Source organism: Symphodus melops (genome assembly GCF_947650265.1).
Source record: "Symphodus melops genome assembly, chromosome: 7".
Classification (NCBI taxonomy): Eukaryota; Metazoa; Chordata; class Actinopteri; order Labriformes; family Labridae; genus Symphodus; species Symphodus melops.
Genome location: NC_136697.1, coordinates 22,467,446 through 22,484,785, shown reverse-complemented (window position 1 = coordinate 22,484,785; position 17,340 = coordinate 22,467,446). Strand labels below are relative to the sequence as shown.

The 17,340-nt window shown below is 40.7% G+C and overlaps 1 protein-coding gene across 1 annotated transcript; it reads right to left on the bottom strand.

Moving 5' to 3' along the window:
- Positions 1-2,393: 2,393 nt before the first annotated feature.
- Positions 2,394-16,311, bottom strand: LOC306827350 (vesicle-associated membrane protein-associated protein A-like). The gene is made up of 6 exons (XM_079349097.1): positions 16,052-16,311; positions 9,316-9,468; positions 8,240-8,343; positions 6,519-6,599; positions 4,539-4,718; positions 2,394-3,456 (listed from the first exon to the last, which is right to left on the bottom strand). Exons 1-6 carry the CDS (start codon positions 16,107-16,109, stop codon positions 3,295-3,297), a joined length of 738 nt encoding a protein of 245 aa, XP_079205223.1. The 5' UTR covers positions 16,110-16,311; the 3' UTR covers positions 2,394-3,294.
- Between the last annotated feature and the right edge of the window lie 1,029 nt (positions 16,312-17,340).

The window sequence follows — 17,340 nt, the reverse complement described above, 5'->3', positions numbered from 1 at the left end:
ATACTAACCTGGCCGTTCAAATGCAGTTTGTCTGGATGTAGTATTTTGCATTTTATGTCCTTAAGACAAAAAAACCATCTGACAGATCACACTGATGGCAGAGGCTGACATGTGAAGGATGCATCAAAACAAGTGAATAAATGGGAATACATGTTTAAAGCAACAAAGTGTGACAGAATACTGTTTAGGGTGTTATATTGATCATCACTGGTACAAAACTAAGCATATGACCGTATAAATCTGATTTTAAATCACGACCTGTTCATACACTACGTCCACATTTTTACTTTACTGCAGCTCAGGATCAACCACCTTCATGTGTGTTATCTTAAACTACACATTAAACAGTTGGCAGGGTTTGAATGTGAAGCATTCACACTGAAAAGACTCAAAATGAACCAGTCAGCAGGTACACTGTTTATCTGAGTGTGCTGCTCAAGATGATTCTCCCACAATGCAATGCTCAGAGGACGTGAAGACATTTTGAGCTTCTCCTTCAGAAGTGTCAAAGTTACTTTGATTTTGTTAATATGAGAATGTCAGGTATGTTATTTCTTTTGTGGACTTGCATCTTAAACTGAGATATGATCATTGGTGGTAATTAGATGATTAGCAGAGCACACTGAAAGACTGATCAATGTTTCTCAGGAAACAACCAACGCAGTTTATCAGTGGAATTATTTTAACATTTTTCTTTTAAAAGACTCCAGGCAAGGCTTTATTATCAAAATCCTGCTTCAGACAGTAAATGGCCATTGGTAAATGGTTTTGAGATCTTATAACACCTGAGCACACACCTATGGTAGACGCTATGTAAAGTGTCCAACAGTATTAAAACCCATATAGACCTATAAGACCGCTTTAAAAAACACCCTCTAAAACCAAAGACTGTTAAAATCAACCTGCCAAAACCGGAGGATTTCAGTGTTTACTAAAATCTTTGTCTCAGCCTCTGTATCAGACATTGAATTAAAAACATGTGAATGCTTAAAGTCTTGGCTTTAACTCTAAATTGAAATTGTCTTTGGAGAAAAAATAAATAAAAACAAGGAGACGCAGATGTTACATCACATCTTAAAGGTAGAAGCACAGCAGCGTCTCATGATGTCCAAATGTGTTAACTAATCCAGTCATACACTGCAGATGAAGCAACTTGGGTTTAAATATGTTGCTCAAGGACGTGTGGATTGAACCCCCGAGCTTCTGGTTGACCGAGGTCATAATGGAAGACTACAAGCATTCAATACTTTTTAACAGTATTACTTACACATTCATTCATCGTTCCATCTGGTATGTATACCGCTCGTCCTGTTTTGAGTCATGGAGGGCTGCAGCATGTTTCAGCTGACATTGCGTTAAGAGAGGAAAATAAAATCTCTGAATAATTGTTAGGAAAGTTAAGTATGCGCACAGTAAACGTTTAAGAGCTACAAACTTTTATAATTATGCATCAATGCGGCACATGCCGAGTGCTGACACTACAGTGTGTCTGCCGTTCGTTTTTTTAAGATCCAAGATTTGACTTTTTAATCACTGATATGTCGTGTTTACATCTGTTGAATAAATAGGAGTCGATCTTCATACTAACATCTATTTAACATTCAGCTTGTGTTACTGTGTCGCCGTACAGTCGCAGTAAAACATGTTACGTTATTCCACGGCTCTCTCCTTCTCTCTGCCAAACAGAAAACAAATATCTAGTGCTCTTTTCCCACGCTACTCTGTCCTGGAGGAGTCACCATGAATCATATTACTCTGAAGTTAATGAAATGATTGCAGGTTTCACTTTTGGGGAAAATAAGCATCTTGTAAAGACGGTTGTTGCGTTTTAGCCGTCTTACTGAAACGAGCAAAGTTTGGGGCCAAATGACCACAGACTGTGCCGTACAGAACGCCTAATGAACCAGCAGAGCAACAAATACACAGACAGCAGGCACCGTTTACACCGTATCAAATTATAAACGGAGACAAATCATAGTGCTCTCTTTACTTTCTTAATTTAAAACCTAAAAAGGATCTAAACATTTGTAATGATTGATAATGTTAATAACGCGTCTAAGAAAACAACAAAAAAAAACCTTGAGCTCATAACTGAGCGGACGATGGCTGACCAGCATGCTCCAGTTTTTTTTTTATTCCTGGCAGCTTGTAACTAAAAACTAAACAATAATATACAAACTGTAAGGGAAATTAAAACATGCGGTCAGCTCTCTTTCTACTTTATCCCTGCAGAAATAAAAAAATAAAAGTATTTAATTTAGTATTTAATGCTGGCAGTATTACTGACAGAAACCTTGGCTTACTAAGAGAGCGGCCTTATTTGATGGCATACATAATGAATGTTTGAGGGTGCATCATGAATGGGAGAGACAGGAAAAGACAGCTATCCAAACCACATTTTTTCATTTTTATTTTTCAATGCTTAATACCATGGGACAGGATTTTAAGAATGGAGACTTTATTTCAGTCAATATTTGCCTCAAGGGATATATGATTTGTATAATAATTATTATAATAATAAAAATAATAATAAAAATAATAAAGTCTGTATCGTGTTGTGAGAGGAAAAAGGACAGAAATGTACAAGAAGGAGGCACCTATAATCCACAGCTGGACCTGAACATTCCAAGACAAGAAGAAGAAGAAGAAGAAGAAATTACAAACTGAACAAATTTACTTCAGAGGCAATCCAGCAACAGGTAGCAAGGTCGTTATGATGGAAGGTCTGTCCTTTTTGTGTTTAAAAGGATTTAAAAGAACATTTACAAGACACCTAACATTCCATTCAATTCCTATTTAAAAACAACAGAAAGAGAGCGAGAGAGAGAGAGAGAGAGCGAGAGAGAGAAAATCAAATCTTTGCGACTGCCCATGGTTCACTCATGGTGCAACCTCCACTTTGACTTTGATAGTATACAACTTTCATTGTCCACGGCATATAATCTGTAGAATCCAGCCATCAATAAAATAAACAGAAACACAAAACGAAAAAAAAAGAAAAGAAAAAGGGGAGCAATCACTTGTGCCTTTCTTTTCCCGACTCTCTGTGTGTACTAACCGTGTGAGACTGTAAAAAGGCGACGCCTTCGAATGATGCTGTACAGATGTGTTCACTGTAGGCCACACTACCAATGATATGGCAAAGTCAACAGAAAGACTTCTCGGTTTTTCCAGGCCTGTTTTTATTCCGGAGTCGAAGGAGGGGGGTGGGGGGGGGTGGGACAAGAGGGGGGTGGGTGTTGGGAGAGGGTTGGGGTGGGGTGGGGGGGACACGGCTGGCATGCATCTCCCAGTCTACAAGATGAACTTCCCTAGGAAGAATCCGATGAAGATGGCTGCTATGACGACGAGGAGGGAGGGCAGGGAGGCGGTGCTGGCTTCTCGGCCGAGGAGGCTGGTTGAGTTTGATGTCATGTGGTCTGAGCGGGGTGCCTTTCTCATCCGAACACCTTCATCCTGTGTCAGAGGAGGAGGAGGAGGTCATTTATCTTGTCTAGTTTGATTGTCTTTCAAACCATCGAGAAACACTCCCAACAAAATAAATTCCTCTGTGCAGCAGCTTGTTCGTCTAGTCGCAGTGAAAATAATTTGCCTTCAGCTGCTTCTTTAGTGTCTCCAGTGGAGTCCATCTAAAATGTGATTTGGTTTTGTCGGGGGGTAAAAATGTACCGGTCACTGTTCTAATGCGTGTAGTTCCATTTTAAGGAAGGAGAAAAGCAGGTCTGTTTTTAATCATGACTGTGCAAAGGCTCTAGGGCGACAGTGCTCAAACAAATAACATCATAAGAACACTTTCTTCTAATCTGTGAAGATCACCTACAGGAGGCTGCAGACAGGGCTCAACAGGTTGTCATCTGAAGAGCTTCAGCGTGCAACGGCTCAGTGTTTCAGACGCACTTTCTGTTTTCTGCATTCAATATTTGATATGAGCTTTGTAAAAAAACAAAAACAACAGGTGAGCTGACGTCGTCACGCAGTGGAAAAAGAAGCACAACTATAAGCATCCGAAAGAATCGATCTCACAACTGTAAGCTCGATTCAATCCTTTGATACAAACACCTTCTCTGGCCTGATGAGACGCTGAATATAAACTTGTGATGTTTGAGCAGGAAACGACCAAATCTAAACTCATAATCTGTCAAAGCCACATTTCTGGGACCTTGGTAACGACATTTGCAAACTCACCAAATACCACAGAAAAATCCACATGGTGAATTTGACTGTGAGCGTTAACATTTAATTTCTTACTTGCACTTCAAGACTTTGGGTTCTTTGTAAGCATGTCGCTGAAGTAACTCAACATATCTTCACAATATGCCGCAGTTAGCGTTAGCCGTTTGAGTGCTTCGATGAATATTTGACAAAATATGAACCTTTGTTTGAAATATTTTGATTTGGTTGTGAAGAAGACGTTTGGTTTTTGGCAGCCTGAATCTTCGCAACACGGTTTCTTTTTTTTGTCGAGGTGGTTCAGACAACGTTAATGTTTTGTTTTAACCTCGATCAACGTGTCGTAGTTATCCATCTGCACCTCTTACCTTTAATTGCCGGTTCTCCTCAGCCAGCTTATTCATCTCAACTTGAAGCCTCTTGCACTTCTCCAGAACTTTCTTCATCTCCGACTCATCCAACGAGGCAGTGACAGGCACCGAGGCTGATGAAGGGTCGGCCTTCGCAGAGTTCATCACCGGGGCTGCTTTGGTCGCCTCCACGTCATTCTGAGCACAGAGAGAGAGAGAGAAGCGCTTAAGTGAGATCCAGCATGCTCCGAGTCGAGTGTGGACGTTAGCCTCCAGACGAGGGACGGAGCCAAAGACAGGAAGCCTTGTCCGAAGCCCAGACACTCCCAACATCAGATCAAAGAGAGCAGGGAGGAAATGCATCCCTACACAAGTCCTGTTTGATGTGGCTTTGTTTTATGGGACAGATTACATGACGGCATGGAGGCTTTGTAATGATGAAACAATGACTGAATTAAGGGCTGACAAAGGTGATGTAACTATCCCTTACAGAACAATCCAGATCAGGCTTGTATTTCGAAACCCCGAAAGACTGTTTCTAAACTAAATGATACAAAACAAGCATCACGGGAGACATCAGAGGATTCATCGTACCCGAACATGCCGCCTCGTTTTCTCATCCTTTCAACTGAAAGTTAAATTGTGATTACCCAACGAGTGTAATAATAAGAAAACAGTCAGAACTGAGCATGATTTTATTTTAAAATGTCAGCTGGTATTTGGTAAATGATGTAATTTGGTTTGCCCAGTGTGGCTAAGGTTAGCAGCGTTAGCACTGCCAGCCTGCGGTCCTCCCTGAAGGAAACATCCACATGTCCCTTCTAAATGCGTTGACGCATTGCGTTGGACGAAATGCCAGTTCAAGCCGACGCAACCTGAATGCAACTTCATCTCCATTTTCTAGAACTAAGGACTGGTGGGCTCATTAGCCGGAGCTACACGCAGTCTACGGCCACAGCGGTGGGCGGGCCGCATTGCAGTTTGAACATCACCGAAATATTAAAGTTTAACCGTCTAGTAATTGTGATGCCGACTGGCCAGGGTGACGACGCCTCTGCACAAAAAGTTGGGTTTCATTTGGACTGTTTCATTTGGACCTCCGAGGAGATGAGTCAGGATGAGTAGATCCTCTACTGATCCATCTGAACACTGTATTTCTCCTGATTGTATGAATGTTTGGGGGGACTGGACATGTAATTGGAAGAGCTTTGAGAGGTTACAAAACTCAGAAGTCGCTCTAAATATGTCTCCCACTTACTAAAAAAAGTCACTGAAGCACTGACACTCTTTATGCAAACTTCATAAAAATGCTGATGCTAAATCCTACGTGCGTTCCAGTGTTATAAGATTACAACTAACACTATACTCTACAGCCATCATACAGAGCAGCATAGCACACATGTTACACATAGCATACATGACACACATGCTGAGGCAGAGACAAGACACTGTGCTGACTCAGCGGCCGACATTATCCACACTGTAGCTTCTGAGCATTAAACTAAATCTGGAAAGCTTTGTGGTGTTTTTATCTCATCTGTGAGGGCCTGTAGCACTGCTCATCTAAATCCTATTTACACTGAGGGATCATTATTACAGGCTCCCAGTGTTCAGAGGCATCCGTTTAGAGATGGCCAACTAATACCATCCACAGCAACAGCTGTAAGAAAAATCTATTTTTAATACAGTTTATACTAGAAACTCAGGTTTTCATTCATGATTCTGCTGCTGAGTGGGGACTGCAACACTTTACATCCCAAAACAGCACTGTAGGTTAATACACACTGCGTTATACACGATGATGCAGCTTTTCACTCAACAGAGTGCTGTACGCTGACGTGTTCGAAGCACCTTCTACATGAAAAGAGAGTTGACCTTTATCTGACCACATGTTGTATTGTTACAGGAGCAGCAGCAGTTTGACTACAGAGAAGAATAGAGTTGTGATACGTGTTTTTTTTTTTTTTTTTTAACGTTGCACCAGTCAGTGTCCCTTACCACTTTATCGTTTTCAGAAGGCAGTTCAAAGACGCATCTCAGCTTGGAATCCATGAGATCATCGGGCTTCGCATCTTTCCACTGGTGGAGATAAAGAAAACAGGGGGGGGGGGGGGGGGGGGGGGGGTGTTATTCATCAAGTCAAAGTGCGAGCAGCTGGATTCCATCCACACGTGCACAACCTACATCATACTGCTCATATGGATCCTTTAATATATGGACATGTTAGCAGTTATAAAGCTGGTCTCATTTTAAAACACAAACCTCAACAGACTACTTAGAGGAATTACTCTGTAACTGTGCCTCAGGTATCCAACATTTTGTACATGTCTTCATCTGGAAGTTACAACCTTTTGTTTTGTAGGTTTATATTTAATAAACAGATGCCGGTTATCTTTTTCATAGCTGAATTGTGTCAACTCATTTGTCTGATACAAATCTTGAAGGTTCTCAGAAGTGTGTCCACTACACATCCCGGATTTAGCTTCAGACTTAGGAGCAGCCACTTCATCAACACAGACACTTTGTCTGTCCATGTTTGACTGAGGAAATATGCTTTTGCTGCCCTCTAGTGGAAAACTGGAAAATCCATTCGAGTAGTTTTTGGACAAGCCAATTATGACGCAGCATCACAGAGCTTTATAAAACAGGTAAAGACGAAAAGTGTACAAAAATTAAGAAAACGACAACACACATCTAAGTCCTGTAAACATCTGGATTTTATTAATAGCATGTCCAGAATAAAAAAGACAAATCATTCATCATCATTTAAATTGCCTTTTTTTTTTTTTACTTCGAGTCCAGCTTATTGTTTAAAAGCTTTTGTTCTCTCCTCCATTTTGCCGACGACCTTTTCTATAAACTTCAGTGAAAAGTGACGCCACGCACATCACACACGGGGATATACCTGCAGACGTTAAAGTCAGGATAGATATCGTTTGACTTTTTTTTTTTCCTTCTGCTAAAAATAATTCTGAAACGGACGAGTCCTCGGATGAGATCAGTGTCATCACTGACTGGCTGGGTTGTTTATTTTGTGGAGGCCGGCTGAGTAATGTAGCAAACACTGGTGGGACCCACACAGATGATTCAAAGGAAACAGATTCCTAACACACAAAATGTATGATTTTATTTTACACAGCTATGAACGCCAAGCTTCGACTTAAAATCCTCCTTATTTCTAAACACTGAAGCCTCATGGGCCACAACAACTGTTCCTGAATTTTTGAGTGTATTCACAACTTTTGCCCTTTATTTTCCAATCAGTCTGAACATTTTAATTGTGGTTTACTCTAAACTTATTGTTTGTAAACTATTGCTTTTTAAGTCGTCCAACTCATTTCAGCCCAGTCGCTTGACGTAAGTCGTGCATCGTGATCAAATAGTTGCTCCCATCAGTGGTTTGGTTGAACGAATGCACACAGAGGCGGAGTGTGAGCAGAGCCTCAAGTAATGATCTACACAGGTATGTGACACATCAGGTATGTTAACAGTTTATACTACGATACTGTGACAGATGGATTTAGATAGAAAATGTTTTTTATTCTCAAGTCCGTGTTTGATGCAGGGCAGCAGGATGCTCATCATCACACGACCATGTAGAGCTGAGACAGACCATAGTCTGCTACAAATCGTTTAGGACTGTAAATGACCTTTTAGCATATCAGCCAAACCTACTAAAAAAACATCTGAACCATAAATGAAAGAAAAACGGAACTCACCAATGAATCCATATCAGAAACATTTGGAGGGGCAAAAATGGTCTGCACCATGAATTTGTGTTTACTTTTCTCGTTGGGGTCGTAGTCGAACGGCTGTAGCATGACTGTAGGCAAAAGATGAACAACGCGAGATCATTTCAGCACAAACACACGAAATACCAAACATAACAAATCACACATCACCACAACATTCCCCTGAATTTAAAGCATTTTATTTAAAGTCACATCTGTAGTTCTGTCATATTTTGTTCTGGCAGTTTGTCCCACACATTGACTTGAGTTTATTTTCATGAGCAGCCAATCAGCTGGAATCAATAATTTGAGTTTCAAATCAATGAAGTCATGCATCACTGTAATAAGAATAATTCAAGAATATATTCAACCACAATGACCTGCTCAGTCATCAGTGAACTGTGGATTACTTCTATGCATTCACAAAAAGGGGGACACTAGGGGGCTCTTAATCGAAACAATAACAAAATATGACGTTGACACTCGCAGAGAATCATGGGAGTGATTCTCTCGAAAAAATAAACTGATTAATAAAACAAATCTGCACATGTCTTTTGTGTTATGCGAGTAAATTAATCTGCAGATCTTCATGGTAAAGGCACATGTAGGTTGTAGCCCGGCCTCTATTTGAGACTTTAAAAAAAAGTCTCAAACTAACACGGACGGAGTCACAGAAACGACCATGAAAACTGTAAAACGCAGAATATCATGGCGTTGACGGCTGTTTGGGTTTCTCCCCTCACAGTCTCAGTGGTTTTATGTGAACATGCTTCATTTTGAGCATGTTTGATGTGGCTGCAGCGTCTTTCTCCTGCTCCTCTGCTGTCTGCATGTCGGAGCCCGGCGGGGAGCTTAATGACACTAGATCCAAAAAAAAATGACAACTTGGGGCTTTAACACCTCAGCGTGTCGCTTTGTTGACCTATGATGAAATCACGCTCCATCTTCCTGACCTAGTTTTCCCCATCGAAGGTTCCCCACTGTGCCTCAAAATCAGCAACAAGACTTTTTGGGTCAAAGGGGATTTCAGTTCACAGATCTCAAATGAACGAATGAGAACGTACCGGAGATAATGACAGTCGCTCCTGGCTCGATGACCCCGCTGTTCGGCCGTACACAGTACCTGCGCGGTGCGGTCGTCTTCACTTTGAAACACACTCTTCTGTCAGAAGGGTTCTTCAATTTGAGGTTGGTGGTGACTACATCTGTGAAAGGACCTGATGGGCACAGAATACAAAAGTGAAAAACTTCTTCTGCTCTTTGGAGTACACTCGTCTGCTGTGCACACCAACACAGCCCTCTCAAAAACATGCAGCCCTCTTTATCAAAAGTTTATTTTTTGATATGAATAACAACTGAAAGGACATTTTACTGGCAGCAGATCCAGAATTCAGTTCACCACTGCAGAGTTAAAGGACAGAATAATCCGCTGCTGCTGCTGCAAGGAGTTTGCCGGAAAAACACTTTTGAGTGTGAAGTGGTTGAATTCAGAGTATCAGACCTGTTTTCGATGAGACTGCAGAGACACACACACACACACACACACACACACACACACACACACACTACTGTTTCAGTGCTTAAAGGAACATTTGGCTGGTTGACAAAAAAAACCTCAGGGTGCAACTCAATTAGGTGTCTTAGATTAAAAGGACTAATTGAATAGGGCGGTTTCTGGCTTCAAACAGCATTTCAGGACAGCCTGAGGATCACAGTCTGCAGAACATGGAGGTGTTACCATTAGTACTTCATTTACATATCAATTATAACTCATAGGTTTACTCTAAGAAGTTGTACCTCCACGCCTGTCATTAAGATAGTTGGAGTTTTTCTTCTACTTCGACCTCACTTTTTAGACTTTGTATGAGCGACATAACTTTGTGTAGAGAGCTGTTCCTATTTTAAATTGTCTTTGCGTTACAAACAATGCCCTTTATGATTATTTGACTGTACAGGCCATGTGAACTGAAACTGACAAACTCCCTCTAATTGCAAAGTCTGAAATATGAAGTTTGAAGACGTCAGAATCTCTCCCAATATTCCTGCACAGGCAGCGAGCCAAACCACCTCCTGTCTATTAATACTATTTCATAGTTATCAAAGATGTCACATGTTCATTTCAAACCCAGGTCAAAGTATATCAGGAGGTCTGCCGTCCATCTTGTGACAGAGCCTTCGACAAATTAGGTCCCTAACCGTCAGCATTATCCAGCTTTTCAAAGTCATAACATGTCAAAAACAAACCCTCAAGCCAAGTACCCAAAATTTGATTCAGCACAATTAGACTTGGAGACGGATATGTCCCATGATACCTGGTTAGACATAACCGCATTGCCATGACTGAGGTCAGATTTGACCTGCTGCATTGCTCTGCCAGTTGCCCATCAAGAGTTTATTTTAATGACCACAACTCTAATATAAATCATAAAAATTCATGGGAACCTAATCATGGTGGTATTTGCCCAGAGTTTGAATCATAGACTACTGGCCACCTTGACATCATCCATTAGTTTGTTCAAAGTCTTTTCAGCCTTTGCCATGTTGTTCTGTTCGGGACCAGACGTGGTCTTATGTCAAAGAAAGGGTGGAGCTGGAGAGTCATAAAAGAGTAATAATACCAAGGCATCAAAGCTATACAGTCAATGCTCAAGGACAATTCATTAGCCGCTAAATCAACAAGCTAACAATGGTCTCTCCTAAAGAATCAGATTCACTCTAATAGCTGAACACAGTATTTGAGAAAAACAATAGCAAGTAGGGAACTTGTAGCTCGCTCAGAACATCTCAGGTTGAAGATGGAGCAGCAGTTAAACTTTACAAACCATGTTACTGTTTCTCAACCCCGTGGTCGGCCATCTTGCTTTTACGGTTTAAGCTCAAACAACAAGTAATGACACCAAGTAAATAAGTGTACTAGAAATGTTGACAAGCTACAGGACGTGGGTGTGTACAGTAAACTCGGATATCTACAAATGAATGAACACAAAAAGTGACATTTATCCAGATTTACTCATCTGTATTGTTTAATTAAAACATTAGGCCAGGTTGTAAAAGGCAGAAGAGGGCGACTCCTGGCAGACAGCTTTCAGTCCGTCATTAAAACCATTGTTACCTAAAAAAAACATTGGCCTTACCCCAACAGGTGAGTTGAAGACAATTCCCCACCCATTTGTTATAAATAAAATAATCATGAGAGTCCAGTGATCAAACTTCTGTTTGTGCGAGCTTTGACCTGAGATCCTTTAAAACGGGGCAGAGCTTTGATTTAACAAAACCTTGGGCCTCAGAACACATGGACCCACACTTCTTCAGCATGATCTTGAAGTCTGACTTCAGGCTTTCCGTTTTATCCTCGACAGCCCCCATAAGTACGTACAGTTTCTTATAAATGACAACAAAAGACAGAAGAAAGATTATGAAATGTATAAACATGACTAGTAATAACAACGTGTCTGTAGGGAAAACTGATTCATGCTTTTCCTCTGTCAAACCAGCGAGGAGAAACAAGTTCAATGACTCGTTCTCCTTTCTTCACCCTAAAGCAGCTTCATTGTTGTCTTGAAGTACATCCAGCCTCCAGTCAGCCTTCCTTCACTGCCAGCAGTGGGACAGATAACAAGCACTACAGGACCAGACTGCAGTGGCTCCACCCTGCTAAAGCTAACATATTATGGTGATGACTTAAGTTGGGTGTTGTTTTCAGCACAGGTGCGTTACAAAGGCATTCCTACAAACCTGAAAAACCTTTTGTCACAGGCTCACAGTCTGCATCATATGATATCTGTTTGTACAATTTGTGTCCAACTGATTCCTGTGTGGCTCTTCAGAGGCCAGTGGTAGAGAACACAAGCCGGCCAGAGAGCTGTATTCATAACTAACAAATGATGTTTTCCAGTCTGTGCTGGAAGAGGACAAACGGCCTTTAGTCCGTCATTCGTCATACCCAACTGTGACAATAATTTAAACAATCATGGACATTTAAAAAAAATATATACAATAAAAATAGTTTCCCATACTTTTGACAATGATGTTGTTGGACAATGAATGTATGTGCATTAACTTTACTGGAGTCACACACGTCCAATTGTGGAGATGATGAAGTTATCTTTTAGAGGTTTTTAAATAAAAAGGCATGTTGATATGATTTACTGTCGTCAAATAGTATGAGATAAGAATCACTATTTCTGCTTAAAAACTATTCCCTCCAATAATAGACATGCCCGTTTTTTCTAAATAGAGTCGGACTAGATTTTAAAAGTCAAACTTATACAGTGATAGAAAGTGGGAGATCACATCCAGTAACACACTATAATATCCTAAGAGGAAAAAAAAACCTGCAGTTCATGAGCCTCTGTGTCACACGCACAAACACAGCCATCCAAAAACTTGTTGTTTTTTTTTTATAACAGATAAAAACACGTTTACAGCTGGTTACAAAAAAAAACAGAATTAGTCTAAGTAGCACATCATCAGTGCACTCTGTGCCGAGAGAGTTCATTCATAACTAATCTGCTTTGATTTTATAAAGGTCCAGAGTTATTGATGGAAGACACGTGGCTTGCCTGGCTGACTGACAGGTGCCGTGTAGCCATTCGTCAGGAGACTTAAAGCCCGCCTCAGCTTCAGCTCATGCCTGGTGTTAGCTTGACTGGGAGCGAGGCCGAGACAGTCATGGAGTCAGAGTTCACTCAGCGGGACAGTCTATGTGATAATATTCCCCCAGCTATGTTTTCTGCACGTCATTTATGATATATACGTTTACACTGTGTAAAAAAAAAAGTTCTTAAATGAGCATATTTAAAAACAATACTAGATCAGTCAACAATTACACCCGAGGCTCCGCTTCTGATATCCTCTACTGCTGAATACAAACACTCAAAATATATCTTAAAAAAGGAAACTTTTGGCTAATGCAGCCAACTATCAAGAGCAGAAACGCTCCTTAAATGAGGTGAGGATGACTCAGGTTATTTATCAAACCCTTCTTTGTCACAGACTCAAACACAACCAGCTCTCAGATCACAAAGTAACTACATCAGCAAAAAGACTGAGAGCCATTCTACCTCGTGTCGGTTTTCTACACTGTGATCATTACTCAAACCAGCACTGACTTGGATCATACACTGGATAGAAGCTGTGTGCATCAAATCTACACCCACCTATCCTGCATCCACTGCCCAACTCTCAAGTTGCCACCTTTTGCTCGAGCAGTGTTAGCACCGTCCCTCTCCTCTTGTTGCATGTACGCCGAGTTCGGGTCCCCCAGGCCAGTCCTATTCTAAAAATACCAGCCAAGGAAAAGGAGGGCTGCCCCCTCTAGCTTGCTGGAGGAATCCCAGCAGAGGCTCTAAAAGAGACCGGCTCTCAGATACAGGCGGACAGATTTAGCTCGGCCTCTGAGAGAGTGAAGGAGCAGTGGTCATCTTCCTTCTTCTCGTATTGCTTCTCAAAAGACAGAGACCGTTTCATTCTCCTGTGTTTCTCCACAAGCTCTCAACTGTAGAGTAGATTACAAGTGATACCTTCAGTTTCCTTTAAGCAATATCATTTGATCACATCACTGAACATCCATGCTGCGCCATACAGGAGGTTAACAGTTGGTTGAGCCGAGACAAAAAAAATAAACTTTTTGCCTAACACTTTGCATTTAAGAGGTTTAATAATAGACCGATCAAACTGTACTTGAACAAAGCAGCACTGGAGTGGCTTTAGGTTAGATTTGCTGGTTGTGGTCCTATTTTGTTTTAAATGTCTTTCACACGCCATCGATAACACGTCTTCTGTTGTCGGGTCGAGAGAACGGGTTGCTAGTTTGAACTATAATCTACCAATTAGCTTAGCGTTAGCGTCATCTTTGATATAGCCTTGCCGTTTAGACGTTTAAACTATTCCAGAGTAAAAATGATGCTTAACGTTGGGAGAAAGTGTAGACCATGAGACTCAGTGTTCAGTAAACAGAAGAACTTTGATTAGCAGAATTTCTTAATCAGGTTCAATGGAGCGGTCCATGATCAGATTATGATGGACCATGTCTCTGACATCAGACAGGATATCTATTAAAGGTTCAGCTGAAGGACACACATGAAATGTATCTATTGAACCTCATTTTCAATCCTTTATAATAAGTCATATGGTTCAAGGAGCTGAGCCAAAAAGTTACTACCTGTTGCAGCAACTTATTTTAAATTAAGTTTGCTCCTCAAATTAATTCTTTTTTTTTTTTTTTTTTTAAATAACTCCATGAAACCTTTTCAAATGTCATTTAATCACTGGCATTTTGTGCATCTTGAAAATGTATTCACTTTGGACTGTTTTGTCCTTCAGAAAACACTCTGAAAGTACAGATAATAATCATGAGTTGCAAGATTCGTCATGAGACATTTCTTGCATGTTTTCACCCTGAGGTATTCCAGGTGTGGGATCTGAACTGTGTCATCACATTTTAAGATGTCACAAATCAATCTTTCACAGGACACCACGACCATGTCAGTGACTTTTTTTCCTCCCCCCTTTCTTTAACCCAAAGCTAAACACAGTCGGTCCGGTATTTGAACCTGTGACCTTTCTGACAATTTGTCAAGTCAACGCTATCATCAACAGTATCAAGTCATACCTAGTCCTGACTGACAATCAGCCTTTCAGATCAGATAGACAATGGGCTAAAAGATTCATGGTTTTCTGACATTGGTGCATTCAGCAACGATAAAACAGAGCCTAGTCTTAAGACGAGACTAATAACTGAAACAAATAAGAAATGAAGAGAATAATGGACATAATAAACAGCTGGGGTTGTTTTACAAAAGCATGGCATTTAAAGAATAGCTACACAGAAACATGTACACACATCAGCTCAATACAGTTTTTCTCTCAATTGTTTATTAGTGTCCTTTAAATTGAAAAATAGCATAATGGCACATTTAAATTCTAGCCATGAGTATCAGAGGAGACTTAGAGACATCTTTAAAGTGTTAAAATAGTCTATTAAAGTGTGAGATTGTTAGCTCACTATTACTCTGCATATCAACTTGTGCAGCAGCACAAAGGTTCACTGACACATCACTGAATGTTATCACTGCCAGCTGAGCCACCAGTGGGACCTGAACTGTGGATTACTCTGATTTTCTCGTGTACAATGTTGTCAGTCCACTTTTTTTTTTACCTGAGCTAACAGGAGACAGCTAGGTGAACTAAATGTTCCCCATAAAGCAGAGTCTGAATGGTGTTATAGGTTAAAAGTTTGACACTGCCTCAGTCACTTACTTCTCCTGCTTTGACATGAGGACATTGTCAGGTGAGGTACAGCCAGGTTTGACGCAAGATTTCTTGCCATGAAAAGTTATTTTTCCTTCCTTATTACGTCCGGGTTGTGGTGAACATTACAGGCTGAGTTTGCTCCAGCTAACACTGATAGCAGCACAGAGCTAATGTTGCTACTAAAAAGTCAGAGCACTTGTAAACATGCAGCTTCGTGTGGTCATTTTCACTTAATGTACAACCACTGTTGCCCCACATTCTTCCAGCTCTTTCGCTAGGTGTTGTCAGGTAAGCTGGTCGTGAATGGCAAGCGGTTAAGAAGCACGCCACGCCGGCTGTCCACGTCACGACAGTCCGAGGATTCAGCCGCGGCCCGTCGGTCTTGTCCCCCTTGGCTAACTTAAAATGGCGGTGAATGCTAGCTAGTTAGCTAGCAGTGAGATCCGCTGGAGGGGACTGTGAAAACCTTTGCAGTCAGGTAAATTCTCCACCACCCACTAAGTAGCATGAGCTGGACATTTTCACACAAGTGTTGACTTCACCTACCTTTAAATTTGAGGTCGACGGGAGGGTCAAGAACAAGGATCTGATCCAACTTTGACATTTTTAAGCTGAAGGGGGGGGATGCACTTGATTTCGCTATCTGGGAGTATTACTGACAAGTGGAAATCCTGGATCCTGTGTCTGCCACTACTGAGTCAAATGCTGACTGAGCTCTGAGAGCGAGCATGTGGGTACAAATACTTGAACGCGCACAACCCTGTTGCGCGCGCCCTCGTGGCACTGCAACTGATGTAATTATGTTGCTGTGAACTGTGTGTACTAAGTGTTTACTGTGAAATACATGGGAAGAGAAATAAGTCCTTATATAGGAGGAGGACTCGCGCTGTCTTGAGGTGTCCGGTAAATGTCACGTTGATTCGTTAATGTTTGAGGTGATTTAATCACTTTGAGGCTTTTTTTTTGTTCACAAGGAAATTAGCCTATTCACTTGGACAAAGCATGTGAGACTAATGTGAATCCCAGAATAAAAGGTGCACTGTGGAGTTTCTGTAGAGAAATGTAAAAGTTTGAGAAATGTACAGATTCTGTGATATGTTCATAACTAGGGATGTAACGAATCACTCAATTTACAATACGATTCACGATGCTAAGTTCACGATACGATTCTCTCACAATTTATTTTATTTGTGAAATAAAACAAATGATACAAAAAAAAAAGTTTTTATAGGTTATTGTATTCCCATATGATTTCTACGGGTACATTTTCAAGTCTACACTAAGGAGTCACAAACAAAAGAAAATTAAAACCATCAAACCGGAAAAAAAGAGCAGGAGAGAAATGATAAATATAAATAACACAATAAAAAATTCCAACCAATCTACAGCTGCTGACGCTTCACGATTCTACTGCGATTCATTGTTCAGAGAACTGATTTCAACCTTGACACCTTTGAATCGATTTATAACTGCCTCACGATTAACCTTTACGTCGCTATTCATAACTCTATACACAAACTGTCCTCAGAGGAAAATGTGGTCACTTGAAGACGGTTTTCATGATAAAATGCTACTATGGTGGGGGGACAACCAGTGGAGACTCTTTTCTTCCTTTAATAAAGAATCAGCTTTAATGGTGGAATTTAACTTCGGTAGACTGTGCTCTCTCTGTACAATGTAAACATTAAATAATTACTATTAGCTAAAAATAAAAATAGATAATTAAAATAAAAACAGGTAATTAAAGACTAATGTGTTATAAAGGTTGTGTTTTCAGTTCAGAAAATATATAACAGAAATGTTTCCCTTCAAGTTTAAAATTTCACTACCTAATC